Raw genomic sequence first — 23,730 nt, forward strand, 5'->3', positions numbered from 1 at the left:
CTGCAAGCAGACTGATCTCTTCCTCAGCTATACAGTGCCTTGCAAAAGTATTCACCCCCCTTGCCTTTGTACCTATTTTGTTACATTACAGCCTTTAGTTCATTGTTTTTTTTTAATCTGAATTATATGTGATGGATAAGTTGGTGAAGTAAAATTAGAAAAGTATATACATAAAACAATTTTTCAGAAATAAAAAATAAAGTTCAAAAGTGCAGCACTATAAAAATTAATAGTGAAATGAAACAGTGTCCAAATGAGTATAAACAATCTTCAAAGTGTTGAATATGAAGAACCTTCACCGAGATTTCAGTGTGCAGATAATGAAACACACCACACCCTGTGCAGTCAAACTGCTTACCAGAAGGACATCATTATAGGCATGTAGATTTAAATAATGCATGGATCAATGGCAGTCGCACCTCCACTGGGAAAGTAATTATCCACAAACCACACCAGGGGTAAGGAAACATCCAAAAACTCAAAAGGGATCCAAAGATATATATTGAGTCCATCAGCAAAAGGAAACCCAAAAATGCAGAGAGGAAACACAATAGTGAAGCCCGTATGTGAAAGCAACACACAATATATTGTAATGTACTTACAAACAAAACGGGTAAACAGGCATCAAAAACATAGAAGGTTCCATGGAGTATAGCGTACATGTGTCAGGTCAGCCTTACATGTTTCATCCGACAGGATTTCCTCAGAGGCGTGAAATAAAAAGCTGATAATTGGCATGTGCTTATGTATTCACAATCTAAGTGTCACATGATCTGTTATTACATATACACACCTTTTTGAAAGGCCCCAGAGGCTGCAACACCTAAGCAGGAGGCACCACTGACCAAACACTGCCATGAAGACCAAGGAACTCTCCAAACAAGTAAGGGACAATGTTTTTGAGAAGTACAAGTCAAGTTTAGGCTTTTTATGGGCTTCAACTTGAGGGAGTTAAATACCCTGCCAGTCTATTTTTTGCTCTCTGTGTACCATTGGGGAAAATTCAGTTTACTTCTGGTGCCAGAAGTGCAACAGGAGTTTAGTGGATATCTCCCAAAGTGATGGAAATTCTCCTCTTAGACAGTTATCCCAGGATGTCCCCATTTTAAGATTCCTCTGTACCCCTCTTGGTGTGGTGACAATTCAAAAAATGTGGATTCACCCTCACAATTTTATCTAGATGACAAAGGTACAAATTTAGCGGTGAATCTCCAGATCCAAGACACAGAAAATGAAAGAAAAAAAAGAAGAAGAAAAAGCTGAAAGGGTCTAAACCTTCCCCACGCTGAATGATCTTCAACACCATTTCTTTGAGTCCAGCTCATCAAGGACACACCTCCCAAGGGTGAGCTCAGGCGTGTTCCCAACCCGCACGTGCAAAGCCCGCCAGGAAGTGGAAGATTGAGAAATGTCTCACTGCCTGTGATCCTGACAATGTGTAATGAAGATGACTGGGGCTCATGAGAGAATGCCACGCTGATCAGGACCCACCCACCACCGTGGATAGAAGATACCTGCTAAAAATGTATGTATTTGGTAAGGCTGAGAGGTTGATGGGGGCACAATAAAGATGGTATTAGGTTTTAACAACTTTCTTTATTCAAGCACAATTTTTCTTACAAGTGCAAACATGTGAATCTTGCAGTTTAATAAATCAGATCCCTTGACCGTGACACGGCATTACCTTGTCTTGATGTATTTTCAGTAGGTAGGTAACACAGCATACATTCTCCCTGTACCCCATCAGTTTATAAAAAGCTACTCATACTAGCAGCTTTTGTACTAACCAAGAAGACTTACTTGCACCAAATTGAATTCACCCTTGAAATAAAAAGCTGATAATTGGCATGTGCGTATGTATTCACCCCCTTTGTTATGAAGCCCATAAAAAGCTCTGATGCAACCAATTGCCTTCAGAAGTCGCATAATTAGTGAAATGATGTCCACCTATGTGCAATCTAAGTGTCACATGATCTGTTATTACATATACACACCTTTTTGAAAGGCCCCAGAGGCTGCAACACCTAAGCAGAAGGCACCACTGACCAAACACTGCCACGAAGACCAAGGAACTCTCCAAACAAGTAAGGGACAATGTTGTTGAGAAGTACAAGTCAAGTTTAGGTTATAAAAAATATCCAAATCTTTGATGATCCCTAGGAGCACCATCAAATCTATCATAACCAAATGGAAAGAACATGGCAGAACAGCAAACCAAGAGATGGCTACACACCAAAACTCACGGACTGGGCAAGGAGGGCATTCATCAGAGAGGCAGCATAGAGACCTAAGGTAACCCTGGAGGAGCTACAGAGTTCCACAGCAGAGACTGGAGTATCTGTACATAGGACGACAATAAGCCCTACACTCCACAGAGTTGGGCTTTATGGCAGAGTGGCCAGAAGAAAGCCATTACTTTCAGCAAAAAACGAAATGGCACATTTTGAGTTTGCAAAAAGGCATGTGGAAGACTCCCAAAATGTATGGAGGAAGGTGCTCTGGTCTGATGAGACTAAAATTTAACTTTTTGGCCATCAAAGAAAACACTATTTCTGATGCAAACCCAACACATCACATCACCCCCAAAGAACACAAAGATGTTTTTCAGCAGTTGGGACTGGGAAACTGGTCAGAGGTGAAGGAAAGATGGATGGTGCTAAATACAGGGATATTCTTGAGAAAAACCTGTACCACTCTGTGTGCTATTTGATGCTAGTTTTGCATGGAGGAATGGGCAAAAATCCCAGTGGTAAGATGTGGCAAGCTCAGAGAGACTTATCCAAAGTGACTTGGAGCTGTGACAGCTGCAAAAGGTGGCTCTACAAAGTATTGACTTTAGGGGGTGAATAGTTATGCACATTGACTTTTTCTGTTATTTTGTCCTATTTGTTGTTTGCTTCATAATAATAATAAAAAAATAAAAAAAACTATCTTCAAAGTTGTGGGCATGTTTTGTAAATTAAATGATGCAAATCTTTAAACAATCCATGTTAATTATAGGTTGTGAGGCAGCAAAACACGAAAAATGCCAAGGAGGGTGAATACTTTTGCAAGGCACTGTATAAAGGAGGAAGGATCAAAGTACCACACTTGCATCATTCTCAGGCAAGGATTATTCTGTCAACCCATACAGAAATGCAAATATATCTTCCGAACCATAAGGGCTCATTTACACTTGTAGTTTAACAGGCAGTGAAGATATGTAATGTCGCTTCTTCACTACCTGTTTTATCCCCTAAAAATCTTCACCGCCGGTTGCAGCCAGGTGACTGGAACAGGGCCCCAATTAGGTGTACTCCATTCATCAGTGGTCTTTGCAGCTTTTTTCCAACCACATATTTACCCGTCCCCAACGGCAAGTGTAAACTAGGCCATATTGTTGGGGGAATGATATTTTTATTCTGCTTCATAAATAATGAATTTGTAAGTATTTTTTAACCTCTTCTATTGGTGTTTAATATCAGAATGTTCATAGTATGAATTGTGGTATTTTAAGAATATTACAAACTGTAAATTCTCTGTAGAATGCAAGTGTTTTTTGTGTTTGGATAGATTAAGATTACTAGCAGAGGGCAGCTGAGCAGGAATATCTGTCATTACTGGGAAGATTGTTGCTGTAACCTTGGCCTTGCCAACATTGGATACACCCATAACACACCTGTGTACCAATCTAGGGTGTCACTACTACAAGAATTTCCTTGTAGTAGTGTACACTGCAATAGGTGATTCCACCAAGTAGGCTCAGCAATTCCTTTCCTCAGGCCAAATCTAAGATGTCCTTACCATCATCCAACACACACCCTCTTATTTTATTTATGTATAGGGAACATTGTGCATTGGCCATGATTCATAGTTTATGCTAAAACAGATTACTTTGCATACCTGTATTATTATTAATTGCATTTTCTGCACATGTACATCCTGTTCACTCTGTTGTCTGCTACTGTTTTTTTTTTTTTTTAAAGGTTGATAAGCTCTACACAAATCTCAAAACATTGCTATTTTGTTTCTCTTACGTGATAGAGAAAATAACAGGAAGTTGGACAACAAACGCAATTTTGTACCTGCAGCTAGCTGCCCGTATTGCAACATAGATAATATCAAGAAAATATAAATGTGACATATTCTGTTTCTTCAGAAAAGAATGTCAAAGAGTGGCTGTTGATGTGAACAATCATTTCATTAATAATTTGACACAGCAGGAAGAATATAATATTTGTGATATAATAAAGCCCAATTCTAGAGTTGTTTTAAATGCCAACTCCAGGCTCCACGCTCTACCTTTTCAAAGCCCCCCTTCCCTTTTTCTAACCAGATATCGTCTGGTTGGCCATGTTAAGTACTGAGTACACTTTCTCCTCAGTCCTCTCCCAGTGGTGGACTGTCCTGGATAATACAGAGAGCAGCGCTGACATGATGACATCAGTGCAGCTCTCAGCTTTGTTATCCAGTGCATGCAGGGCACCACGCACAGGGGCAGGGCTATTACACCCTGCATTCACACCTGGACATCTTTTAACCCAGACGGTTAAGGACATCTTGTGACCAAAAAAAAAAAAAAAGTACTGTGGGGTACGACTTAAAATATTTTAAACACCTGGTGGTCAATTAAAGTGTATGTTTAGCCAAAACTTGAGGGGGTTAAATACCCTGGAGCCAGAAGTGCAACAGGAGTTTAGTGGACATCTCCCAAAGTGATGGAAATTCTCCTCTTAGACAGTTATCCCAGGATGTCCCCATTTTAAGATTTCTCTGTACCCCTCTTGGTGTGGTGACAATTCAAAAAATTTGGATTCACCCTCACTATTTTATCTAGATGACAAAGGCCACTGGTACAAATTTAGCGGTGAATCTCCAGATCCAAGACACAGAAAACTAAAGAAAAAAAAGAAGAAGAAAAAGCTGATAGGGTCTAAACCTTCCCCACGCTGAATGACCTTCAACACCATTTCTTTGAGTCCAGCTCATCAAGGAAACACCTCCCAACGGTGAGCTCAGGCGTGTTCGCAACCCCCACGTGCAAAGCCCGCCAGGAAGTGGACGATTGAGAAATGTCTTACTGCCTCTGATCCTGACAATGTGTAATGAAGATGACTGGGGCTCATGAGAGAATGCCACGTTGATCAGGACCCATCCACCACCGTGGACAGAAGATACCTGATAAAAATGTATGTATTTGGTAAGGCTGGGAGGTTGACATGTGCAAACATGTGAATCTTGCAGTTTAATAAATCAGATCCCTTGATCGTGACGCGGCATTACCTTGTCTTGATGTATTTTCAGTGGGTAGGTAACACAGCATACATTCTCCCTGTACCCCATAAGTTTATAAAAACTACTCATACTAGCATCTTTTGTACTAACCAAGCAGACTTACTTGCACAAAATTTAATTCACCCTTGTCCATTTTCTTCTCTGCTCTGTGGATTTGCTATCCCATTGATTTCACCATTTATCAGGGCTATCAGTAGTAGCATTCCATTCAAGGTTTATCTATACATAAATGTATAGACTTGTACTGCAAAATATGCTATATATAAACAAAGTGAATAATCAAAAGGTGACATATAATAAAGAAGACAAGTAATGTATATTTAAACAACATATTCAAACAGCAGCATCTAACAGTGAATACAGGTGATGACAGCAGTCTGGCATTACATCAAAATAATTTTATAGTAAATCCAATAGCACCCAATATTAAAGTATTTTGCCATATTCTCAAAAATATAACATTTGTCATATAAGGACATAACAAGACATAACAGGACACAACAGAACGTTAATTGGCTACTTTTGGTAAGCTGAGAGGACAATTCCTCTCTACACTTGGAGCTTATTTTTAAAACATTGGGCAGCAAGCAATGACATACTGCAACCTATGGCAACTAGCCAAAAACTATCTGGGTAACGAACATGACTTCTCTTTGTTCATGTTATTAGTATTTTTACTACAAAGAACATTTCCACCTTTGTCTATAGTGAAAATCCCCCCTGAACAGTGTGCAATGAGGACCCCCCACAATTAGCTCTGCACATACCCCTGTAGAAATAAAGCTTTGCAAGTGGATTGGCATTTTCCACCACGACTCCTGGCCTGGGCTTGGATTATCATGGATTTTTACTGCCTAGACTCAAAATATAAAGCAGAACCGCTCAGGGCATTGGTAACCAAAATGTGGGATGGTGGCTCTATTCAAGCAAGGGAAATTATGTAGCAATATCCCTGCCAGACAATCTACTAATTGACTTCTGTATAAGTAGCCTGCCCATAAATATAATCAAAATTCAGCCAGTCCCTGCTGAACAGGCTAAATTTAGATCCATGTATGGTCGCCCTAACAGTGCAAAGTCCAGCTGTTTAAAAAAGGTTTGCAGAATCTCCATGTAAAAGAAAAAGAAAATAGGGATATACAATTATATCTTAAAGTGGACCTAAACCTTCGACTGAGCTTCAGCTCCATCACCTACACCTGCTTGCTCTAACCTAATCACCACTGTAATCTATAAGGACCACTCCTATTTATTTTGGAACCCCAACATTCTAAACGAATGGACCTCCGATGTACTCTGCTGCATCTTTTTACTACTACTACTACTGCTATGCATTTTGGTGTGATGTAGCATGAAAAAGCATTGAATGTGCATTTTCTGGTCCATTGTGGTGCATTAGCAGCCAAGTCAAATGAATAGGCTGCCATAATGCAAGGCACATAAACAGGCAACATAACACACATTACCATACCAGAGTGGAAAGAGCTAAATGGACTCCTAAAGTGGAGCTAAACCCAATCATTTTACATGATATTGTAATTTCAAAAGTAACTTTTAATATTTTTAAATCCTTAGCTTTTAATAAATTACCCAGTGATCTTGCCATGAAAGTCCTTATTAAGACACTTACTATCATAGGGTGACTACTGATTTCCAATTTTGCTGCTGCTGTGTTGTAACTATGTCACATGCGCCACAAGCAGTTGCGCTAACACATTGCATCGACATGGTCTACCACTGTCACTATAAGGAAGCTAGTCCAATGCAATGGTGTGTAACCGTCAGTTTAGGTTAGAGAGTAGCAGGTGTAAGGAAAATAGGCAGATTTTAGTCTGCTTTAAATGCAAAGCTTATTCTATGCCATCTTGGTCAAAAGTCAGTGCAGAGAGGAACCCGATTCCTCTGTTGTACATGCAATTAATCAGCATATTCAGTTTTTCACATACATATAGTAATCTCTTCTGTATTACATAAACCATTTACTCACTCTACAGTGAAACGCAACTAAGAGTGTCATTTTCCCTATAACCATTGCACATCTTTACTTACAATCAACATAACACAAGACATTATAATATTCACCAAATATGGCTTGTCTAAACACACAAAACATTAGGCTATTGTAATTTATATACTAGTGCTGTAATACGTGAAAGAAAAAGAAATGTAAAGTGCCTTTTAAAAGGATGAAGCTCATATTTTTCGGCTTTGAAATACATTCACAGCAATGGGAAAGGTGTACTAGTTCATATTTTTCCACCTCCAATACAATTGCGTAGTTTACAACACATCTGAAACGAGTAACATATTGCTTCAAATTTGAAACGAATAACAAGGCAGAGTTTATAACAAATAAGACACACTTGCAGTCATTTATTCTGCAAGTACAATGATCATCCTCATTACATTGCAAACATGCTCAGTGAAAAAACAAACATCTCTATGTCAGGCCAATTACAATAATCTTATGTATTTACACTAAAAGGCCAGTTCAACCCAAAACTGGGCATACATACATTGATTCATCTGTCAACTTGTTTAGCCAAAATGAAGGCGCCACTCTCTCGCAGCTGAATTTAATTATTGAGAGTACTTCCTCTCAATGATTGATTAGCCATCGCGGCACCATCATTTGGCTTTGTAAGGGCACCTACTGGAAGGAGGGAGAAATTACAGGGCAATTCCAAAATTCTTAAAGTGGTTGTAAACCCTTATACAGGTAAACCTATAATAAGAAGGCTTACCCGTAGGTGCTGGAATTATCTCCTAAACCTGCACCGTTTAGGAAATATTTACCATATATGCTTGCGCCAACATCGACGGCACATGCGCACTGAAGAAAGGGCAGGATCGTGTTGTTTCTATAGGGCCCGTGCTGTGACCGTCAGCTCCTTATACGCATGCACAGGAGTGACGTCACATGACATTGGCCAGTCACAGAGCAAGAGTGCACGGCCCCCCGGAAGAAAGAAGGGTGAAGATGAACGCGGCCACCAGCGGGGACATCGCAGGCTTCATTTGCAGGTAAGTGCAACATAATGGGCTAGTATGCATTATGCTTTTACTTTGCAGGGGGAAATAGAGGAAGTAAAACTCATCAGGGCTTACTTCCTCTTTAATAATTAAAAGATGCCAGAGGCCAATTTATTAAAATATTAATGAATGAAAAATTAGAATAAGCAATTGAGCACAAGTGGAACTGTTGCTAATAGAAACCAATCAGGCATCACCTTTCATCCTATTGTATTCCTTCCTATTGTACTCAATTCCGTGGGTGATTTGCTGTCAGTGCCCATTCTCGGGATTTGAAATCCCTGCTCTTCTCCCTCTTTGTGCAGCGCTTCCAGGATGGATCAGAGCTAACTTGATTGTTCAACACTGGCATAGAACATTGCTCCGATTCAGTACTGACAGCTCATCACCCAAGAAGGTAAGTACAGTTGGGTGGGTATGGTGTTAGTTCACCTTTTCTGAAATGGTAAACTCTTAATATTTAGGGGGCCAGGCCATACATATTTATGCAGCTGCTGTGTATGCTGTAATAGCATTCGCTACATACAGTATATGGTGATGAATTCTGGCAGGTGTATGGGAGACTACCTGTTTGTTGCTGAAATTCAAAAACAGATGGGCTAAGAGCTTCTCTGCCATTTGGGAAAAGCCTTACTGCATACAGTTAATGTTATTACAGTATATTAATATCACACATAATGGATGCATTGCTTAGCAATACAAAATAGTTTGTTTAGACCAGCTTGGCCCATACAAACTTTTTAAAGTTTTTTTTTATTGAAACCTGGAATTCTACTTTAATCAAAAATTATAAATCGGTCACTATGAATACTTGTGTTTTTTTTTGGTTTTCTCCAGTTTTAATGAATTGGCCCGAGAATACAGCACAACTTCATATACAACAGTTTTTTTGCAGAAATTAGTCTTTAAAGGTATACACCAGCAAGAATCAGTTATATGCTAACATTCAAAGTAAATTTTATGAATATCAAAAAACGTTAAGCCCTTCAGACCCAAAACACATATTAAATATGCGGTGAGCACTTCTGTAAGTCATTGTACGTGTTTAAAAGCATTCCCTGTGTGAGCAGCTACTCCTCTTGTTGAGGCCTCACTGCCAACCTGTGTGTGCCAGACTACTGGTACATGTACACAAGGACCTGCACTCTCTCAACTGCCTACTGGTCAACAGGGATAACAACAAAGCGCACAACGGGTAAAATTGTAATCATGTTATTACAGTGGTCTTTTGCCTGCTAATGCATTTTTAGTTCTTACTCTGGACGTTCTCGTTATTTGAAAAGTGACAGAAGCAATACTAATGCCGCGTACACACGACTGTTTTTCGGGTTCTAAAAAATTACTTTTTTTTAAATGTCATTAAAAACAATTTTGTGTGGGCTCCAGAGCATTTTTCACTATCTAAAAAATGGCCAATTTTTTTTTTCGAACATGCTCCATTTTTTCACAACGTTTTTAACGTTGTCGTTTTTAAGGTTGTAAAAAATGGTCGTGTGTGGGCTTTAACGACGTGAAAAAAACATGCATGCTCAGAAGCAAGTTATGAGACGGGAGAGCTCGTTCTGGTAAAACTACCGTTCATAATGGAGTAAGCACATTCATCACGCTGTAACAGATAGAAAAGCGCGAATCGTCTTTTACTAACACAAAATCAGCTAAAGCAGCCCAAAGGGTGGCGCCATCCGAATAGAACTTCCCCTTTATAGTGCCGTTGTACGTGTTGAACGTCACTTTGCTAGAGCATTTTTTTTTTCATGATCGTGTGTAGGCAAGGCCGCTTTAATGATCGGGTTGAAAAAAAACTTTGTTTTTTTCTAGACTCTTAAAAACGTCAATTTTTAGAACCCGAAAAACGGTCGTGTGTACGCGCCATTAGACATAATAGACTTGAACTTTGACATACAGGAAAGTCTGCACTCTCTGGGGCATATCTTCTATTCTGGCCTGAATCAGAACAAAAAAGAAGGCCGATACTCAGATGAAAGTGTTTTTTAGATTACTTTTGATGATTAACATTTCTAATTAGCTATTTAAGGGACAGCTAATTTTGAAGTAAAGATGGCACCCCTGCACACATGTCAGTTATTAAAATATTAAATATTAAAATATTAACATTCAAAAATGTTAGAGCTTAACAGACATCAGTAATTTTTTCAAAAATAAGGGAGTTCAGTGGGTTCTGAAAAGTTTAGGGATACCAGTACACGTCATTTACAACAAGCTCTCCTTTTGTTTTTTTATTTTTTTCTTATAAAAGATCTATTAACTGACCACTAATCACATGATGTGATCTATTCCTGTAACCCGAGAGTTTCTCAAGTCTTGATTTCAGACTTTATTTATATTTGCGATATATAACGTATTTAAATGTGCGTAGCAAAATATCTGCACAGTAAAATAATGGATTCACTATTTACACCCACTATTTAGGCTCGCAGTCTCCATCACCTCAAGTCCTCCAAAGACACGCTTCAAGCATAATTATACATATTTTCTTACAGTTTAAAGTGTATGTCTGGGCAAGATTGAAAAAAAAACACAATACAGGCACATTTTCAATTATTTGGCCCCTAAAAAATACCAGTGATCTTGTGCACTTTTTTCTCTACTGCGCTCAAATCCCCAAATTGTTATCAGGAAGTGTGTTACTGGCAGGGGCATCAGGTAAAAGTAACCAAAACAGCTTAAAAAATAAATTTAGTTCTCGGGGTTTGATCCACTTTTGCATATGGAAGTAATGCCATAATCACATGAAAAAAAAGGTAATAAAGGCTCTAAGGTCAGTGCTAGTGTGCTACCAACCTCCCCCTGCCCTTATCATCCTTCTAGACTGTCATTTACACTTGCGACTAGACTATTTCTGATCACGGAAATAGGCATAAAAGATGATTATTACCTTTTATTTTTTTTATTTCATGCCGTTTTGTGATCAGCACACATTGAAAATGAAATGATTATTGGCAGTCTTGGACTACAACCCTCCAAGCCTGTCATATATCAGTTGGCCAACAGTAGTGGGTTGGTGAATGCTCCTGCTGACTGCTTATAACTTTTTTTTTTTTTTTTTACTGAACAGACATTCTTCAGCTGTCTTCCATTTTCTGTTCTAATGAAATATCAGTACCCTACTAAGCTTGTAAAAGAGGGGTAGGCAACCTCGGCCCTCCAGCTGTGGTGAAACTACAAATCCCATAAGACATGGCAAGACCCGGACAAACAATGGAATGAATCGCAGAGGCAGAGGCATGATGGGATTTGTAGTTTCACCACAGCTGCCTTACCCTTGTTGTAAAACTTTCATATGTGGTATGTTAGTTATGCCCAGGGCTGGAGTTCATACCCTGTTCACCCGTTCAGCATGCACTACTGGGGAAAAGAAAGGGAAGAAAGTAGCAGCATGGGGCTGCAGAATAAACCCCATTAATCCTTTGAACGTAATCAGTGGTCTGTGCTGATGAAAATCTTATATACCAACAGAAAACCTGTTGTGTTTGTGCATAGTCGTCCATGTTTTCTTTTATATCTGTCCTAGAGCATTTTATTAATCTAGGATTACAACCCAAATCTGCAAAGTGGAAGTAAAGGCAAAACAAACTAGACAAACTAAAGCCTAGTACACATGGGCTGAATGTTGGGTGGGATCGGCTGGCTCAATAGAAACTTGACATTTGGCCCATGTGTAGTCAGGGTATGACTGAAAAAGGGCAGTTGATCGGCTCCGGATCAACGCTCTCAGCCAACGGCTGAGGGCACTGACCAGTGTGTTTTGGCGGGGGGGTCGTTCTCCTGTCACAACACAACAGAACAGCAGGGGAGATCACTGTACCAACATCAGATAGATAGTACAGTGGCTCCTCCTGAGCGGTCAGTTTTTTTTTGTTCAGCCCTGCTGGGTTGAATGAAATAAACAAAAACACTAGTGTGTAACGCTAAACTTACTCCCAAACCCATTTTAGGCCAAATCTATCTTGTCCTGTAAAGAAAAGATTGCTACACTTCCCTAGCCTGAAGCACCGTCTTCAGTGTGTAAGAGAGGCAGCTGACACCAGAAGCCCTATAGTAAGTCTATAGGTGACATCACTTTCCAGGCATTTCCCAGCCATTGTCAGCTTTTCATGACACAAAATGCGCTGCTAAAGACCGGACCGGAGCAGCTTCAGAATAGGTAAGTGTAGTGATCTTTTCTTTACAGGGTAAGATAGATTCGAGTGCCAGTGCCCAGAATTCCTTGGGAGAGGTTGGGGAAACCCTTGTTTTAGCTCCCCATGCAACCCCTATGTCTAAGTTACCCTGTGCCCATTAGGGGCACAGGGTGACTAGGAATATGTGGCTTGGATTACTTAAAATGGGACAGTAATATTCATCCACAATATCTCCCAGGATATATGTAAAGACTATTCTTGGTTTGTTTGATTCTGAACTTGACAAGTTAATTGAAAGAGCTGATCACATTGGCCTCTGTACAATGTAGGAGACGGTCTGTTTGCTACTGGAAGCTCCTGCTTTTGTGAGAAGGTATCCTGTGTTTATAGTTATGATAATGTATAATCTACTGTGTGAAGCTCGATGACAAATCTGACCTGTAGTGGAATCCTGATTAATCACAACAATGGCCTGGTGGGCATGGAGTCATCTCAGCTGCTTTAAGGGACTAGTTAATTAGCGATGTTAATTCTGTTTCTGGTTACAGTTTGTATTGCTAGAGAGATGTCCTCATGGTGTATATATTTGGCCGAGTTTGTTCAAATAAACATTCCATGTTCAAGCTGTGTAACTGATCTAGTCTTGCCTGGTTCTTACAAGATCTGATATCTGAAGTTCCAAAATGGAGGAAGCAGTGTGCTGACGGAAGCACTCAAGCGGAGTGTGGGACCTTTTGTTACAGTAGGTTTTTGAGTTAGTTAGGTTTTGTCTTTACTTCCACTTTTTAATCTAGCCCTAGTTGAAAGAGGACAACAAATCTTTACCATCCTGATGAACCAGCATACTATATTTTGAAAATCTTCCTTTCTTCATGGGGTTGTTCCATTTTAATCAAGTGGTATGGGCCGCAAACTACATTCTGCTGCAGTAAAAACATTTTGCTTATAGCAAAAAGAGTTAAAATACTGATTAAATGTAACACGAACATTGTCGGAAAAACATAAAAACAAGAAAACAATGACAGCATTTAGGACAGCTTCTGAATACATGACCTAGATTGTCATTAGCTATATACATACTGAATAGATCTACATTTCCCTTTGAAGATATGTTTTCTCGAATCTAGTTTTTACAGAAAAAAAGGCGACATACTAGTTTACAATGGCTGAGGGAATCGAAGGGCGCTTTGTCTGAACTATCTTTTGTTTTGATCCCTTCATATCATCTTCATCTTCCTCGGTTTCACTTTCGCAGACGTGAACAACTACACTAGGAGTAGACTCGGTCCCTGCATGCAGTTCATACTTCTCTCCTAGGAACAAACAAAAGAGAGCAATGCAGCATTATAATAATGGTCTACAACAAAAATAAATGAAGGCTTCTTTACACAGAGAACATGTAAAATAAAGCCTCATTCACACAGGCTTACCTATGCATACACCCATGCAAAGGGCAGTCTACACCCGCATGGGATGTACAGGTGTTCCATGCATCCATATGTAGACAGTCCCACTCCTGTCTATTGGGACGTAATGGCTGCATGGCCACAGCCATTGATCTTAATTTGACAGCCATGCGGGTGTGTGTCCCTGAACGCAGTGTGCTTGCTCAGCCCAAAGAAATGCTCACCATGCAGCAACACACTTGCGCTGTGTGCATAATTATTAGGCAAGTGAGTATTTTCCCCAAATCAAAATTATGCATATTGTCCAACTCCAAGCTGTATAAACTTAAATACTTATTGTATTCAAGCATATCTGGTGATTTGTAGAATGGGGGAAGGTGTGGCCTAAAATCAAGACCCTATGTCAAGGTGTGCATAATTAGTAGGCAGCTTCTTTTCCTCTGAAAAGTCAAAAATGAAAAGAAAAAAAGTCTTTCAGAGGGATGCAGCATTCTTAAAATTTCTAAGATACTGGGGCCTGATCACAGACCCATAAAATGTTTTGTTGCAAATAGTCAACAGGGTTGCAAGAAACGTGTTGAAAAAAAAGATGCAAATTCACTGCCAAAGATTTGAGAAGAATCAAATGTGAAGCTACCAGGAACCCATTATCCTCCTGGGCTGTTGAATTCCAGAACTGCAATCTACCTGGAGTGCCCAAAAGTACAAGTTTTAATAAGTACTCAGAGACATGGTCAAGGTAAGGAAGGCTGAAACCCGACCACCACTGAACAGGACACACAAGATGAAATGGCAAGACAAGATGAGAGTGACTCTTGACGGACAAGATGGATGGGCCTGTGGCTGGATTAGTAATGGGCACAGAACTCAACTTTGACTCAGACACCAGCAATGTGGGGGTGGGGTACTGGTATGGACTGTTATTATTAAAGATGAGCTAGTTGGACCTTTTTGGGTTGAAGATGGACTCAAAATCAACTCCCAAACCTACTGCCAGTTTTTAGAAGACACTTTCTTGAAGCAATGGTACAAAAAAAAGTCTGCATCTTTTAAAAAGACTATGCTCCATCACATGCAACGAAGAACGCCACTGCTTGGCTATCCAGTAAAGGCCTTAGAAATATCAAATAATGACATGTTCCCCTTTCCTCACCTAATCTAAAACCCTATTAAGAACTTGTGGGCCCATCTTAAATGGGAGATTTATGGTAAAGGAAAATAATACACAGTGTCTTAGAGGCTGTGGTTGCTGCTGCACAAAAAGTTGACCGTCAGCAGATCAAGAAACTGACAAATTCCATGAATGGAAAGCTTATGACTGTTATTGAAAAGAAGGGTAGCTATATTGGTCACTGTTTTTTTTATTTTATTTTTTAAATGTGTTGTTTATTATTCTCACATTAACAGATGGAAATAGATAAATAGACAGGTTTGAGGTTTATTAACATTTTCGATTGACCGAGAGCACTGTAGTTGTTCAATAATTAAATGAATCCTCAAAAATACAATTTGCCTAATAGTTGTGCACAACGTGTATATGCGAGAGCTTGGTTGTTTAATTTTAATATGTTTATTGGTTTTACACAGTGTACAAACAGAGAAAAGCAGATGATAAAGATGTATTCAAACAATACAAATCTGCTTACATAACCAAGATTCTAATAAGCAAAGTCAATGCAATCAGAAACAGTAATGTGGCCTGACCCAAAGAATGATTGCTACAGAGAAGAGAGCCTGGTTGTTTCATATTACTGAATGCAACACCTCTGGCCATTTACACTATACAGGTATATTTTTATTCATTATAGGCGTTTTTAGAGCGCCTACAGTTTTTACGGAGCACTTTACATACTGTACTAGAGACAATTTAGGCAGGAGCCAATTAACCTACCAAGAATATTTTTTTTTGTTTACAAAAGTTTTTATTGTAAAGATTGGAATGTATACCAACAAAGACAATGTGTACAGAACAATATCAAAGGTAAACCTACCAAGAATATTATCCAACAAAATTATTCACTGCTACCAAGCATTATTAAAGTCCACCCAAACCTCATATATCAGGTTGTAGCCAATGCCGCAACATTAAACTGCATATTTCCTATATTTCTAACATACTCTATTGGTGAGATATCCGAGTTTATGTTTCCAGGTCTGTACATCTACTATGGACATAAAAAGGAGGTCCCACTCTATCTGATTGATTTTTCTTCCAATTAAGTTTAATGCAAAAGGAAAAGTTGGAAGACACAAAAGGTGGGGAGAAACATCTAAAGCTGCCAGGTGGACGGAAGTGGAGTTAGAATTTTTACAGGCAGATCTCACTTTTGAAGTACCAGGTTCTGCCTGTAACTGTAAAAACACTTTTGGAAGGGAAAATCGTTTATAAACTGATCAGGAAATTAAGGAACAAATCTCATGATCTTGCAAAACCGGTCTGGTAAAACCCAGATTATGTAATAACCAAAACGTATTACTAAACTAGCTCAGTCAGCCTCGGAAGTAAATAGAGGAAGCAGATATTATGTATGTAATAAAGAGATTAAGAAGAACATATTCACATTCTTATCTTGTAAAGACAGAAGCAATATATTTTACAGGTCTTATTCAAACAAATTGTTAATTTAAGGTGCATAGCAGAAAAACAAATATTATTTTATTTTTACAACATATGTACAACACATGTACAGAAGTACTTAGCAACCACCCAATAAGCTTTATTTACTGAAAAAATGGTTACGTTTCATAAAACATTTTTAATTTAAGCAAATTTGTGTAAATTGTCTTTTTTTTATTGCATTTTCTTCACAGCCTTAAAGTATTTTGGGTGTTAAACCCAAAATGTTATATATTGCAGCTTACCCATGTTGTGGTGGCTGCATTCATTTTCTTTTTTTTCCCCCTTCATCTTGTGATCTGGTCAGTAACACACCTCCTGCATTAGAGTGCTCCCACTCTGGATGAAGTAGCACAGGGGGCACACATGGACAGCAGCATTATCAGTCTGGGTGAGAGGGGAATGTTAGATGTACTAGCAAATTTATAAATACTAACAAATTGAAGCCAAACTCCAGCTAACACTATATTAGTTAAAGCAACAGTTTAATAAAGGTTTACAGAAATAAATAAAAGCCGGTCATTGTAAGCACTCCTGTCAGTGATAAAAGGTTCCTTATAACTGATACATTCTGCAGGACAGCTTGTTCTTTTGGAAAACAGCAAAGTTACTGGCCAGATCACCAGGTGGGAATAAAAGAAGGAAAGCAAGCCTAAAAAAGAAAACAAATCCAGCCATCACATCAAAGAATTGGTAAGCTGCAAAATAACAAATCTTTGCTTTTGTGTTTAATACTGCTTTAAGCACTTGTGAGAAATTAAGGTCATTGCTCGAGTGCCCCACTAGCCCCAAAATCTACAAGGTAGTAATCAAACCTCTATTTCTGAAAAAAAGGCAAATATCAGTCCACACCAGGCTGTAGACATGGTGGAGACGGGAAGCGGAGAGAGCCCTGACCTGAAATATGCACATAAGATCAATCTGAAAAGCTGACCTTGGAGCAGCTGGAGTACATCAGACAAAAGAATATGGCTCAGTGGGCAAAGATATTGGGGAAGATGAGAAGCAGAAAAATCATCACTGGCCTGGCCATAGGCAGCATTGTGCTGGGGATCTATGGATACAACTTTTACTCTGTATCACAAGATTTTTTTTTAGATGAACTAGAAGAGGAAGCAAAAGTGGCCCGAGCAAGATATCCAAAAAGATCTGCCAATTAAATAAGGCAATTGAAGATTTGCTTTGAATTTTTTATGATGCATGGATACCAACTTTCAGCCTGGGTCAAAAAGCCAAAGCATTTGACTATCTTGTCCTATAAAACTCACATCAGAGATTAAAACTATTTTGTTTGATATGTGCAATGTATTCTCAATGACCATGTTTGCTGTGGTGTCTGTATAGTATGTACCGTATATACTCGAATATAAACCGACCCGAATATAAGCCGAGGCACCTAATTTTATCACAAAAACATGGGAAAACATATTAACTCGAGTATAAGCCTAGGGTGTCCATCTGCATGCCTCACTTTGCCTCACTGTGTCCACGTGCATGCCTCACTGTGTCCATGACTAGACTGACGTTTAACATGGGAATCTATGGAAACGATGCCCGGATTTGAAAAATCGGTGCTCCCCAGCCGTAGGTCCTCCAGACATCAGTCTTTGTACACTTGTAGAGGAATAGTGGGGCTATATGTGGGCCAAGTTTCGGGTCCATGGGACCTACAGCTGGCAGGTACTGGGTCCCCAAAGTCTGGAAGATCAGGCGCAAAAAGGTGACTCGAGTATAAGCCGAGGGGGGCATTTTCAGCCCAAAAAAAATTGCTGAAAAACTCGGTTTATACTCGAGTATATACGGTACTTACGTATTTAAAAAAAAATATGTACAGAAGTAAAAAAAAAAGTAAAAAAATGTCTAAATACATTCCCACTCCCTGTATCTCCCAATTGATCAGTGGAGCAACTTACTGTGATAAGGCTATCATTGTGCACGGCAAAACTGCCTGTGCCAAGGTAAGTTCGACTTAAGTCAAGATTTCCATATTAGGAAGTCATGGATTTTCTGGCTCCAAGGGTAACTCAATCTACTACCTCTAGGTGCGTGCAATCCATTTCTAATAGCAAATATAACGTTTACGGGTCTACTCAAAAAAAGTACCTTGGTACATAACCTCACTATACCCTCTATTACCACCAGGTCAAAAAAGAAGTTGCTTGCCTGCTGGACAACCTGAGAAATAAAACAGTAGCTGGGATGCTACCAGGAATTATATGCTTAGCGAAACCTGGTGAAAAATGTGATATAAAATAATACACAGAGTAGAGCTGCATGATTAGTCATTTAAAAATTGCTCTTTAACCCCCACACGATCTTAATCCAGCATTTCCACGATTTAAGTGGCTCACAATTGTCAAAAAAAAAAAAAAAAAAGCAGCTGGTTTCCTGTCAGAATACCTCTACTTATCGGAAAATGTAACGGAAGTGACGTTCTGAGCACAAAATGCTTACTAATGCATTTTAACATGGCGGCTATGCGTTCCAATAGGTTTCCTTATCTGACAGAACACAAAGGTGGCAGGGAACATCTTCTTACACCCAGGCAAGTTTTCAATTTCACACTTATTTTAGCAGTAGACTCATCTTATATACTGAAATACAGAATTACATTATTATTATTATTATAGTAAATACAGTGACAAGTCTGCAGGCAGAAGGTGACGACGGCCATCCTGGTACACCCCGCACTGCTCAACGTCAAACTGATTATATCGTGAAATCGACAACTTCAAATCGGTTGCAGTAGTCTATTTCAGTCTATAAGGTGAGTTAACTTCTAAAATAAGCAGTGGCCGCACGTCCATTAGAGCCAGTAACCCCCCCCCCCCCCCAAAAAAAAAGCATATATTGATATATTGATACAAACTACAGGAAAGATTTAAATACTTTCATTTGTATTTAATTGTTTTTACTGGTAATGGTGGCAATCTGCAATTCTAGCGGGACTGCGACATTGCAGCAGACAAATCAGTCACTAAGGGGTTGATTTACTAAAGGCAAATAGACTGTGCACCTTGCAAAGTGCAATTGCACTCTGCAAGAGCAGTTGCTCCAGAGCTTAGTAAATTAAAGAGGAAGTAAACCCTGATGGGTTTTACTTCCTCTTCATTTCCCTGCAAAGGTAAAGCATAATGTGTTACTATGCATCACATAGTAGCCCATTATGTGTCACCTACCTGAAACCGAAGCCTGTGATGTCACTGCTGTCCCCACTAGCAGCCAACGTCCATCTTCACCCCTCTTTCTTCCAGGGGCCACGAACTCTGGCTCTGTGACTGGCCGGAGTCGCGTGAGCCGCCAGTCACAGCATGACCTCCTTTAAAAGCGGCGCGATCGCTATTAGCTAATGCTTACTCCTCTCAGCCCCCCTTGATTTTCTGTGAAAAATACCAGTTTTAGGATAACCAGATGCCCTCCCCTCAGTTCATAACCTGCCTTACTTGTTTTGCTTTGCAATTAATAGAATGAGGGTGCCACAGACAATATACAACTATACTTTCTCGCTTTGAAATAACTGCACTGGATATACTCAAATTGCATAATATATATTCGTAATTTTTTTGGTGCTAAAGCTGACAATTTATATGGTATCCATTACATCATTTGCCTAGGCAAGAAACAGGAACTGAAGAAATGTAGGAAAAAAAGTTTAAAAGCAATATGATATACTTTTCTATTTATTTACTAATACTAGCAGCATAAGGATTAAAAATAGTCAGTGTTGATTGGGAGAGTGAAGCTCCACTTTAAACATATCTGTATGCTGGTGGCTAAATCTTGTATACTACACAATTGGCTGCTACCTAACACTTCGAAAAACAAAAGACTTTATGCAAAAAAGGTAAACTAGACAACAAAGTTACCAATACCTAAACATTTTTCAAAACACAAGCCTTCTTTATGATTTACACAATGATCAAACCACACTCTAAACAGCTTGTCTCAGTTTTCAAGAACACTATATGGTATAACACAGAAAAACTTGCATGGACCAATGTTGCCTTAGATTTAGATGATCAGTATTAACCCCTTCAATACTGGGCTTTTATACCCACCTCAATACCGAGCCTATTCTGGCACTTCTCTCCTACATGTACAAATCATCATTATTTTGCTAGAAAATTACTCAGAACCCCCAAACATTATATATGTTTTTTTAGCAGACACCCTAGGGAATAAAATGACGGTCATTGCAACATTTTACCTCGCACGGTCTTTGCGCAAACATTTTTCAAACGCCTTTTTTTGGGAAAAAAATGGTTTCATTAATTAAAAAATAACAAAATAGTAAAGTTAGCCCAATTTTTTGGTAAAATATGAAAGATGATGTTACGCTGAGTAAATAGATACCCAACATGTCACGCTTTAACCACTTCCCGACCTCCGCATGTAAATGTACGTCCACAATATGGCACGTACAGGCACATGGGCGTTAATGTACGTCCTTGCCTATTAGCGGGTGGGGGGTCCGATCGGGACCCCCCCCGCTACATGCGGAGGTCGGGTCCGCTCGGGGAGCGATTCGGGACCACGGCGCGGCTGTTTATAGCCGCCCCGTCGCGATTGCTCCCCGGAGAAAAAGAACGGGGAGAGCCATATGTAAACACGGCTTCCCCGTGCTTCACTATGGCGGCGCATCGATCGTGTCATCCCCTTTATAGGGGAGATGCAATCGATGACGTCAGTCCTACAGCCACACCCCCCTACAGTTGTAAACACACACTAGGTGCACCCTAACTCCTACAGCGCCACCTGTGGTTAACTCCCAAACTGCAACTCCTTAAATGCATTTTTTGCTGTGAAAATGACAATGGTCCCAAAAAAGTGTCCGCCATAATGTCGCAGTCACGAAAAAAATTGCTGATCGCTGCCATTAGTAGTAAAAAAAAAAAAATTAATAAAAATGCAATAAAACTATCCCCTATTTTGTAAACGCTATAAATTTTGCGCAAACCAATCGATAAACGCTTATTGCGATTTTTTTTACTAAAAATAGGTCGAAGAATACGTATCGGCCTAAACTGAGGGAAAAAAATGTTTTTATATATGTTTTTGGGGGATATTTATTATAGCAAAAAGTAAAAAATATTGAATTTTTTTCAAAATTGTCACTCTATTTTTGTTTATAGCGCAAAAACTAAAAACCGCAGATGTGATCAAATACCACCAAAAGAAAGCTCTATTTGTGGGGAAAAAAGGACGCCAATTTTGTTTGGGAGCCACGTCGCACGACCGCGCAATTGTCTGTTAAAGCGACGCAGTCCCGAACTGTAAAAACACCTTGGGTCTTTAGGCTGCATATTGGTTCGGGGCTTAAGTGGTTAAAATTGCACACACTCATGGAATGACGCCAAACTTCGGTACATAAAAATCTCCATAGGCGACGCTTTGAAAATGTTTACAGGTTACCAGTTTAGATTTACAGAGGAGGTCTAGTGCTAGAATTGTTGCTGGCCCTTTAACGCACTCGGCGATACCTCACATATGTGGTTTGAACAGCGATTACATATGTGGGTGGTACTTACGTGCGTTCGCTTCTGCACGCAAGCTACCGGGGACAGGGGCGTTTTAATTTTTTTTTATTATTATTTTTTTTTTTTTACACTTTTTTTTATCAATTTTATTCCTATTACAAGGAATGTAAACATCCCTTGTAATAGGAAAGGTGTGTGACAGGTCCTCTTTATGGAGAGATGTGGGGTCAATAAGACCCCACATCTCTCCTCCAGGCTGGAAAGCATGAGATTGTGAAAAAAAGTTCACTGATCTCATGCTTACTAGCCGCAATCGCGGCTTTGTTTACTTCCGGGTACCCGGGCGTGACATCGTCACATCACGCCCGGTCCTCCGACGGTCATAGAGATGACTGGTGACCATCTGGTCACCAGTCATCTCTATGCTTTCTAGCCTGCGCCGGACGATTCTTTCCCTGGGCCCCCAATGGCACGGGAGAGCCCGGAGAGGCACCGGGAAGGGGGGGGGGTGTCCCCTCCCGCCGCCTATAAGAACGATCAAGTGGCGGAACTGCCGATATGATCATTCTTATCGTGCACAGAATCGCTGGCACGAAAGAATGATATCTGATAAAAGAGGAACAGAGCAGCAGAAAGACACGGCACTCTGAGCTTTGGCGAGAGATACAGAAAACACTACAGATATATGTGCCCAGGTCAGATTTCATGAATAGGGTTTACAACTTTAAGTCCAAACTAAAGTTTTTTCGAATTGTAAAATTTATCCAAATCCGATGTGTTTCAGGGGCAGCATTTCTGACACCCTTCATCACAGCTTGAAAAAATTAAACCGTGTATGTGGAAAATCAATTTTAATACTTCAATAATGTTAGTAGGAGTTTGTACAGCAATACATCAGCTGCTGGTTCAAGCAGCCAATAAACCAGCTGATGGCAGATTGCTATGCAAACTTAAACTATCATTTAACCACTTCCGGACCGCCACATGTACATTTACGTTGGCAGAATGGCACGGACAGGCACATTGGCATACCTGTACGTCCCTGCCTAGACGTGGGTCGGGGGTCCCCCCCCGTACATGCGGCGGTTCCCATGGCTTCAGGAGCGATCTGGGACGAGGGCGCGGCTATTCGTTTCTAGCCGCCCCCTCGCGATCGCTCCCCGGAGCTGAAGAACGGGGAGAGCCGTATGTAAACACGGCTTCCCCGTGCTTCACTGTGGTGGCTGCATCGATCGAGTGATCCCTTTTATAGGGAGACTCGATCGATGACGTCAGACCTACAGCCACACCCCCCTACAGTTGTAAACACACACTAGGTGAACCCTAACTCCTACAGCGACCCCTGTGGTTAACTCCCAAACTGCAACTGTCATTTTCACAATAAAGAATGCAATTTAAATGCATTTTTTGCTGTGAAAATGACAATGGTCCCAAAAATGTGTCACAATTGTCCGAAGTGTCCGCCACAATGTCGCAGTCACTAAAAAAAAAAAATCGCTGATCGCCGCCATTAGTAGTAAAAAAAAAATAATAATAATAATAAAACTATCCCCTATTTTGTAAACGCTCTAAATTTTGCGCAAACCAATCGATAAACGCTTATTGCAATTTTTTTTACCAAAAATAGGTAGAAGAATACTTATCGGCCTAAACTGAGAAAAAAAAAAATGTATATATGTTTTTGGGGGATATTTATTATAGCAAAAAGTAAAAAATATTGTTTTTTTTTCAAAATTGTCGCTCTATTTTTGTTTATAGCGCAAAAAATAAAAACTGCAGAG

The 23,730-nt window shown here is 39.8% G+C and overlaps 2 protein-coding genes across 4 annotated transcripts in view; one reads left to right on the forward strand and one right to left on the reverse strand.

The window, feature by feature from the left end:
- Nucleotides 1-23,730, reverse strand: part of RCAN3 (RCAN family member 3) — an 81,413-nt gene that overhangs the window by 10,435 nt on the left and 47,248 nt on the right. For 2 of the 3 annotated variants that reach the window (XM_040337169.1, XM_040337171.1), the window contains exon 5: nucleotides 13,277-13,762. In XM_040337169.1, the coding sequence (XP_040193103.1) occupies nucleotides 13,602-13,762 (161 nt within the window). In that variant the 3' untranslated portion in view covers nucleotides 13,277-13,601. Of the gene's footprint in view, nucleotides 1-13,276; nucleotides 13,763-23,730 lie in introns of those variants that run through there. The other variant, XM_040337170.1, reaches the window with a different exon arrangement.
- Nucleotides 14,586-17,739, forward strand: LOC120928737 (cytochrome c oxidase assembly factor 3 homolog, mitochondrial-like). The gene is made up of 2 exons (XM_040339728.1): nucleotides 14,586-14,594; nucleotides 17,402-17,739. Exons 1-2 carry the CDS (start codon nucleotides 14,586-14,588, stop codon nucleotides 17,630-17,632), a joined length of 240 nt encoding a protein of 79 aa, XP_040195662.1. The 3' UTR covers nucleotides 17,633-17,739.

Source organism: Rana temporaria, chromosome 2 (genome assembly GCF_905171775.1).
Source record: "Rana temporaria chromosome 2, aRanTem1.1, whole genome shotgun sequence".
NCBI lineage: Eukaryota > Metazoa > Chordata > Amphibia > Anura > Ranidae > Rana > Rana temporaria.